The sequence below is a fragment of the Sapajus apella genome, unplaced genomic scaffold (assembly GCF_009761245.1).
Source record: "Sapajus apella isolate SASKATOON/1434 unplaced genomic scaffold, GSC_monkey_1.0 scaffold76, whole genome shotgun sequence".
NCBI classification, from domain to species: Eukaryota; Metazoa; Chordata; class Mammalia; order Primates; family Cebidae; genus Sapajus; species Sapajus apella.
The window spans coordinates 7,093,098-7,101,874 of NW_022437016.1; the positions used below are offsets into that span (position 1 = coordinate 7,093,098).

The window sequence follows — 8,777 nt, forward strand, 5'->3', positions numbered from 1 at the left end:
TCACCTGAAGTGAGCCCTCCATAGCCCGAGACTTCACTGACCCCCAGCCTCAGCCCACACAGTGAGCAATAGTTCTTGGATTTTAGGGCTGGGTCTGCCAGGAACTGCTTCCTGAATATCTGTTGCTTTCTAGGGCTCCAGGGGACCACCTTACTTTTGTAAAGTGCTGAAACTGGCCTGGCAGGCCCTTCATGCCTCCTGGTCCCATTCCCTAGAGGTGACCGCTCAGAGCACTGGTATGCAGCCTTCTGGTCGCAGTCTGTGCATGTGTAAGCACACACTCATGCAAGCGTACACACAGAGCTCTTTCCCTTTTTCAGTTTGTTTTAAAGTGAGAACTTACTGTGCATTTCCTCCTGACTCTATCGTGGGCCTCCTTGCATTGTCAGTGCAGTCTGTACCACTGCCGGGGGCTTTTTAATGATTGCATCATATGCTGAAATGCTGTTTATTTCACCAGTCCCCTATTGATGGACGCTTAGGTTAGTCCTGACTGTTCACTAGAAATAGGTGCTGTTGCAGAGGCCATCATTTTTGCTCATTTGTATCCACTTGCCTTTGGCCGTGAGAGACACAGGAGGGAGAAGTGGAAATGAGGGCTGTGACCCTCCCTTCTACCAGTTCCAGTCCCTGCACTGCAGCCAGCGCCAGTCACTGTCACTGCCACCACTTACCATGCCCCCGTGCTGTCCACGTATCTGCACAACCAGGCAGGTGGTCGGTATTGTCACTGCAGTGACGGGTTGCAACAGGGTTTTGAAACAAAACTGTTTGCCCCTCAAGTGTGTGCTCTGTTGCCTGCATGAGTTTTCACACTTTGTTTTTTGCACAGATACTTCCGTGGAAGCTTGTGCATACATAGTGAAAGCAGCGTCCCCACAGCCTAGCATCCACAGCCCCTCAAGTCCTCTAAAATGTGCTAACAAGGTTGAGATGGGCTCAGGCACTGCCTTCTGCCTGACCAGCACCTGGGGCTGTCATCTTCAGATGGCTGTGTGCCTGGACCATCTCCACTGGGGCTCAGGTGCAAAAGTGTGTCAAGCCCCAGCCCAGCCCATTGAGTAGGTGATGTGAGAGGGGCTGTCACAGAAGCCTCTGGATGGAGAGGTGGAGGTGTGGAAAAGCAGGGATTCCACGTATGCATTCCTCTCTGCAGAGACAGCAGGACAGGGCGAACTGAAGGAGAGGCTTATGCTAGGTCAGCATCTCCCCTTGTGGGCCTCCTACTCCTGCCCCAGAAATATCTGGGAGCTGGCAAAAAATGTAGATGTACAGATTTCTGGGCTCACCGCCCTCCCAGACCCACCGGCTCTGACTGGCGGTGGGGGGGTGGGGATGTGCACTCCTGACAGGCTCTGTGGTGGTTTTGAGCCACAGTGGCTGCAGCACGCGTAGCCTGCCCGTGTGGCCCCAGGAGGTCACACCTGCCTCTTGCTGTGCCTTTGCAGAGCATAGTATCTAAACTAGGACCCCTGCCTCGGATCCTGAGGGACGTCCACACAGCACTGAGCACCCCAGGCAGTGGGCAGCTCCCAGGGACCAATGACCTGGCCTCCACACCGGGCTCTGGCAACAGCAGCATCTCAGCTGGGCTGCAGAAGATGGTGATCGAGAATGATCTTTCTGGGTAAGAGCTATCAGGCATGTTGGGTGTGGTGGGTGCACGTGCAGAATAGGCATGGCCCATCTGTAATCTCAGATGGGGAAGAGGATGCCTACATAGTGTTTATAAAACAAGCCTGGCAAGACTTGAGTTGTGCAGGTCCTAAGTGGTGAACCTCCATTTGGAAAAAATCAGGGAAGCCTTCCTGGAGGAGGTAATGCTATAGGGTCTTTTTGTTGTTGTTGTTGTTGTTTTTAATGTTTTAGGAAAAGTAGCATTTCCATTGGTGGAAGAGGCATTCTAGGTAGAGGGACAAGCACAAGCAAAGACATGATGTGTCAAAGAATAATTACTGGTCCCAAATACCCCCAGCATTTCCAGATCACTTGATGTTTGTTAGAAATACAGATGTTCCCGGTATTTCCTGGACCTGAGTCAGCATCTCCAGAAGTGGTGTTTAGCTGGGGGTGTTTTCAATAGGAGTTCAGTGACCCTGCCCGGCTTTGAGGCTGGGAACCCCAGAGAACATCAAGTGATGCTGAGACCCAGTCCTGGGATCTGGTCTGCCTAAATAAGACACACACAGCAGAGTGGGAAGCAAAACATTAAAAGTGTTTAAGTCAAAATGGGGACATTTTCAGTTCATGTTGAAGCATTTCTGTTCCACTCTATCTCTCCCCTCTCCTGCCAGGGATCCTTCTTAGCTCAGCGTGTGAGGCCGAGGCTGCAGCAGCAGAGTTGGGAGTGTGATCTCCGTGAGGCGGTGGCAGGGCAGTTTTAAGTAGGAGAGGGTGCTGAGATCAAGAAGCTGCTGAGATCGGGAACCTGGGGTTGGGGGAGCCCACAAGGGGCCAGAGATGCAGGCCCACTGAGTCTTGCATTGGGTCTGTTCAGTGAATGTGCCAGGCGAGGCCAAGTAGAGCCACGTGCCAAGGGTTTGAGGGGTGGGGTGGGCACAGCCCTTGAGAGGCTGAGAGGTGGCCAGGCCCATCAGTTGTGAGGAGACTGACCTGGTGTGTGGCCTGGGCAGCCAGGCCCCTGCTGCTCTCCATCTCTCCCAGCTCATGTGCTGCTCTAGCCAGCTCCCACTGCCCACGAGCTCTGCAGCCCTGAGTGGCTACGACTGTCCATCTCCGGGAGGGGCGCTTCCTCTCCATCTGAGGCGAAGCCAACCCATTCACCATTCCAAGCCATATCCAGCCCCCCAAGTCCTCACTGCCTCCAGTCCCCCCTCCCACATTCTTCTCTCCAAAGCCCCCCAAGGCCCCCACCACAGTTATGCTTTCTTCCAAGGAGCCGGCTTCTAGGGAGGGGCCAGAGAGAGGCCAGAGAAAAGCCTAGAGTGAGGAAGAGGCCAGGACAAGTGCAGCCCTCCCCCAAGCCATGCTCTCCACAGAGCCTGCTCTCATTCCTTGTTTTTGCCAGGAACTCCAGCCCCCGCCTGCCAGTCAAACAAGGGAGCGGCAGCAGGAGGCTGGGCAAGAGGAGGTTTCTCCGGGCTCCCACTTTAGTTACCATTCTGATGAGGAACAAGAGGGAAGAGGCATAGGGAACCCAGTGGCTCTGAAGTTGGAGTTCTCAATGCAGGATCCGTGGATAGTAGAGAGCCACTGAGCTGTGGCCTAGGGCTTAGCTAAGGAGGAGTTTTCCAGAGCAGGCCAGGCCTCAGCACCCATTGTCCCAAGATGCAGCTGAGCAGAGAAAGGGTCTGCCAGGCAGCGCGGCCTGAACTGTGCAGTGCTGGCCCCTAGAGAAGAGGTTCTGTGCAGGAGCAGCCGCCTCAGCCTCTGGTCCCTGGACTCTCCCACTCCTGCCACCCAAGCGCATCCACCTCCCCAGCGCCGGCTCGGGCTGCCAGGCCCCAGCAGGTTGGCGGGTGCTGTGGGTTTGGACCCGCCGTGGCTGCACTCACAGTTCTTCTTTTCCCCTTCTTTCCCTGTGTGTGCTTGTCTCCCTGCAGTCTGATAGATTTCACCCGGTTACCGTCTCCAACCCCCGAAAACAAGGACTTGTTTTTTGTCACAAGGTCCTCCGGGGTCCAGCCCTCACCTGCCCGCAGCTCGAGTTACTCGGAAGCCAACGAGCCTGATCTTCAGATGGCCAACGGTGGCAAGAGCCTCTCCATGGTGGACCTCCAGGACACCCGCGCGCTGGACGGGGAGGCAGGCTCCCCAGCGGGCCCCGACGTCCTCCCCACAGATGGGCAGGCACCTGCAGCTCAGCTGGTGGCCGGGTGGCCAGCCCGGGCAACCCCGGTGAGCCTGGCAGGGCTGGCCACAGTGCGGCGGGCAGGCCAGACACCAACCACACCAGGCACCTCCGAGGGCGCGCCAGGCCGGCCCCAGCTGTTGGCACCGCTCTCCTTCCAGAACCCTGTGTACCAGATGGCGGCTGGCCTGCCGCTGTCGCCCCGTGGCCTTGGCGACTCAGGCTCTGAGGGCCACAGCTCCCTGAGCTCACACAGCAACAGCGAGGAGCTGGCAGCTGCTGCCAAGCTGGGAAGTTTCAGCGCTGCCGCAGAGGAGCTGGCTCGGCGGCCTGGTGAGCTGGCGCGGCGACAGATGTCACTGACTGAAAAGGGCGGGCAGCCCACGGTGCCACGACAGAACAGTGCCGGCCCCCAGAGGAGGATCGACCAGCCTCCCCCCCCGCCCCCACCGCCACCTCCTGCCCCCCGAGGCCGGACACCCCCTAACCTGCTGAGCACCCTGCAGTATCCGAGACCCTCAAGCGGAACCCTGGCGTCGGCCTCACCTGATTGGGCGGGCCCCAGTGCCCGGCTGAGGCAGCAGTCCTCTTCCTCCAAGGGGGACAGCCCAGAACTGAAGCCACGGGCAGTGCACAAACAGGTCAGTGCCACTAGTCAGAGGGCAGGGCTGGGCACTCAGACCCAGTGGGGCTGTCACACCCCATACCATGCTCCTCCTCTCGGTCATTTCACCTCCTCCCGCACCCAGCTGCCATCGCATCCCACCAGCCTGCCACATGCGCCACCCTCTCCCTCCCCCTGGCTCCTGCCTGAATCGTGTGAACCAGGGACACTGTGGCCTTAGAGAACTCCAGACCCCCTGTCAGTTCCCCTAGGGGCAGGCTGGGGTCAGAGAGAGAGGAGGAAAGTGCGTTCATCTTCAGTTCCAAGCCTGTTGAAGCCCCCACCCAAAGTAGGAGTCGTCTTACCCCACTCTGGTCCCACACTCCCCTCCCAAAATGTTTCCACAGGCTGGACAGGCCTCTGGGGACAACCACCTGGAGGATGGACAGCCCTGTCACCGAATGGCTGCAAGTGGTACTTAGAATGGAGGTGCCTTGGGCTGACCACCCAGCCTGGCCCTGCCCCCCTCTCAGCACAGCCTGCTCCAGCCCCCGCTGTGGCAGGGTCACTCGCTGTCCCTTGGCAACAGAGTGTGGTGCCCAGGACGCTACCTGGGCTGTCGGCTCTGCCTCCAGCTGCCTTCTGAGAGAGAGTGTTCCCAGGTGGGGACTGCCTCAGTAGGCACTCAGTCAGCTGGAGGTCCCCTCCCTTCCCACCATGCCCCAGAGCTGCTTGTCCTTGTGGCTCACCTGGGCCACTCCTGCCCCTCTCCTTGCCCTCCACCTCTCTCCAGCCCCTCACAGCTGTGTTTTGTTGTAGGGCCCTTCACCCGTGAGCCCCAATGCCCTGGACCGCACAGCCGCTTGGCTCTTGACCATGAACGCGCAGTTATTAGAAGACGAGGGCCTGGGCCCAGACCCCCCCCACAGGGATAGGCTAAGGAGTAAGGACGAGCTCAGCCAAGCAGAAAAGGTAAAGCTGGACCCTGGCAGCTTGGGGCAGGGCGGGGCTGCCTCCCGGCAGCAGCTGGTAGGAGTCTCTCCCCCAGGTCCTCCAGTAAGGGGTGCTGCTGTCCTTGTGAAGGGTCCATCCTCCCTGAGCCCCTATTCCCCGTGAGGGCAGCAGTCAGTGGGGTCTGGAAGAAAAGCAATAAGAGGGATGGATTAGCAGCTTAGACCTGAGTCTTCCCACCTGCAGATTGGAATCACCAGGGAATTGTCTTCGATCCATACTCCTGGGACCTCTGGGAAGGCTCCTCAGCCCGGGAAACCGAGGCAGCCGAGCTTCTAAGGACCTGGGGCTTGAGGGCTGAGGGTGCCTAAGAGGTATATAGAGTCCCTCTGAGGGAGCCTAGTACCTGAGGAGGTAGAGACATGGGTCCCCAAGATGGGTGGGAGAGCGACCCCAGCCCGGCCCCGGGGGCTTGTGCCTGCCCACAGCCTGGCTCTTCTCCACTCTGGTCTCCACCAGGGCCTGGGAAAGGAACAGCAGTTACCAGCATGGGGGGGTGGGGTCAGGCTGCCATTGAGATGTTTTCTTCCCCCGAGAAAAGAATCTTTTCTAAAAATCAAAGTCCCTCTCTGCCACACACATCTAGCATCTGCCAGGGCGGGGGGATGCTTCGTTGGTCTCCCAAGCCTTCCAGCTGTGGCAGCTGCTCTGGATCCAGGGGTAGATTTTGTTTCCTGCTGGGGCCACAGTCCAGGTAGACGGAGGAACCAGTGCAGGCCCCTGAATGGCAGGCGCTTCTTCACCCCCTTCTGGATGCTGTCGCCCCTTCGGACCCCAGGAAAGCCTGTGGCAGCCTCTCGAGCAAGGGTGTTGGGGTCAGAACGGCAGAACTCCTCCTCCCCGGCCTCAAGCGAGGCCCATCTCCATGCTGCATCCTGCCTCTGCCGCCATCCCTGGTCTGCTACATCCACCTGCTTTCACCATAGTTACATGAAGGGGGAGCAGGGGACAGGGGACAGAGAACAGAGGGCTCCCAGAGCCAGAGTTTGGCTGGGGAGGGAGGAGGCCTGGCGTCACTCCAGGCTCCTTGTGTCCCTGTGTCCTCATGACATCTGGCCCCGCTCAATCCCGGTGTTGGCCTTGCCTCCCTCGGCACAGAGCACCTGGCTCCTCTGTGCAGCCACACTGCTTCCCAGCCTCATCCACATCCCTGCTCCGCCCTGATGGCTGGGGTCTGTGCTGGGCTGAGGCGGATCCAGATCCTGGACCACCTGCCTTTCAATTATTTCCTCGTTTCTTCATGCCACTGCCACCCCCTGGCTTTAGATTCAAACAGAGGCTGGGAAGCTGGGATCTTACCCTGCTGGTCAGTTGCTCTTCATGTGACATGGTCACCTTGTCTGGGCCTCAGTTTCCCCTCCTGCAGAGCTACCACTCTCAGGGTGCTGTCACATGTCTTTCATATATCCAAAGGTTCTTTAACCTTTGTCATAAAAAGCTCAAAGCCCTAGTTACACCCTCACTCCTGGGATTTGGGTTTGAGTCTTCATCCCTGCTGTAGCCATACAGGTCAGGCTGGGAGCTTGGAGTGGAGACCCCTGGGTGGGGCACAGGCACGCATCTTGATGCAGCTCCTGCTGGCAGGGCTCCTTGGGCGTCTCGTTGCTGTGTGAAGTGGGCAGGTCACAGTCACTGGGGCCTTCCGAGTGGGGCTCCCTCCTACCTTTCCTCCCACTCGGGTTGACAAGGCTGTGCTGTCTGTGTCCTGGGTGCTGTGTGAAGTGGGCGGGTCACAGTCACTGGGGCCTTCCGAGTGGGGCTCCCTCCTACCTTTCCTCCCACTCGGGTTGACAAGGCTGTGCTCTCTGTGTCCTGGGTGCTGTGCCCGTGGATGCTGCCCCTCTGGCAGGACCTGGCGGTGCTGCAGGACAAGCTGCGAATCTCCACCAAGAAGCTGGAGGAGTATGAGACCCTGTTCAAGTGCCAGGAGGAGACCACACAGAAGCTGGTGCTGGAGTACCAGGCACGGCTGGAGGAGGGCGAGGAGCGGCTGCGGCGGCAGCAGGAGGACAAGGATATCCAGATGAAGGGCATCATCAGCAGGTGGGGCCCACACCTGCCTGGCCTGGACACAGGCACAGACAGGGCAGCCATCGCTGCCTTCAAGGAGGCCCCTGGTGGGGGTGAGCATCTGAAGGATGAGCTGAGAGTGCATCGAGGAGGGAAGAGAGTGGCTGGGCAGTGGGAGCAGCGTGAGCACAGGCCTGGAGGCAGGAGGTGGCCTGGAGGGTGAGCAGCCCGCACAGAATGCAGAGCTGGGGATGAGGCTGGACCAGTCATGGCTGGGTCCTGATGAGCCTGAGCCCCTGCAAGAAGCTACACCATCTAGTAAGCACTCTCAGGGGTGTTGAGAAGCTGGATTAGGAGGTACCAGGAAAGACAGGACCCAATACAGGGTAAGAAAAGTGGGAATGAGCATCAGTTATGTATAGTAAGCGAAGGTGGAAGACACAGCATAGCCCCCAGATTCCTCCAAAGAGTGTCTGAGTGTGGGCCTATCAGGGTGCCAGTTACTTAGCTGGGAACTGTTGAGAGGAGTGGTTTGAGTGGGGGATGCTGCCAGTCTTGATATGCTGAGTTTTAAGGGGCCTGGGTTATCGGGGGAAGGGCTTCAGAGGGACATCAGGTTTTAATGCTGACTCTCATCTTTATTGAAGGTTTATGTCAGGCCCCATGTTGACGCCTCCATCTCTCTGTCTCTGCCTATGGGTAGGGCATCCCTACGCCAGGCAGAGAGTGCAGTCAACCCACAGGGTCCCAGTCATGGAGTTTAGTAATACCAGGTGCAGGAGGAGACACAGTGTGGGTTTATGTCTTGTTTGAATTGGCCTGGTCTAAGACCCCATCAGCTGGACAGACCAAGAAGGTGTGAGAGCCATGAAGGCCTCTGCTCCATGCTTCGTCCATGGCATAAGCCCTTCCCAGATTCCTTCTGTTTAGACCACCTGTTTCTCTGTTCCTTACTGTTGTTTGCTTCATTTACTTGTAGGTTTGTTCATTGTAAAATAGTTAACATGAGTGGAACCAGGGGGACTAGAAACCTGCTGTTCACTTGATCTCTAGCTCTGCTCTTGGCTCACCTGTGTGTGTTTCCAAGAATGGGAAACGCCTTTCAATTTAACTACCTCCTCCACGTGGTGTTTATTCTCTGAGGTGCGCATGTTCTGAATTCAGAGGCTTGCTTAACACGTTTATTTCTACTAATCAATCCTGGTATATTTCCTCTGTAATACAAGTGTCAGGTAGATAGTGTTCAAGTATTCTGTATCCTTACTAGCTTTTCTGTTTCTCCTTTCATTCCAACTGGTGTTTGCTTTATGTACGCTGAAACTATTCTTAGGTGCGTACACA

At 57.4% G+C, this 8,777-nt stretch overlaps 1 protein-coding gene across 13 annotated transcripts in view; it reads left to right on the forward strand.

Annotated features, from left to right (window-relative positions):
• Window positions 1-8,777, forward strand: part of DAB2IP (DAB2 interacting protein) — a 213,608-nt gene that overhangs the window by 196,953 nt on the left and 7,878 nt on the right. For 10 of the 13 annotated variants that reach the window (XM_032251506.1, XM_032251501.1, XM_032251509.1 and 7 more), the window contains 4 exons: window positions 1,449-1,627; window positions 3,564-4,452; window positions 5,235-5,387; window positions 7,276-7,469. In XM_032251506.1, the coding sequence (XP_032107397.1) occupies window positions 1,449-1,627; window positions 3,564-4,452; window positions 5,235-5,387; window positions 7,276-7,469 (1,415 nt within the window). The remainder of the gene's footprint in view (window positions 1-1,448; window positions 1,628-3,563; window positions 4,453-5,234; window positions 5,388-7,275; window positions 7,470-8,777) is intronic. The other 3 variants (XM_032251500.1, XM_032251503.1, XM_032251504.1) reach the window with 2 other exon arrangements.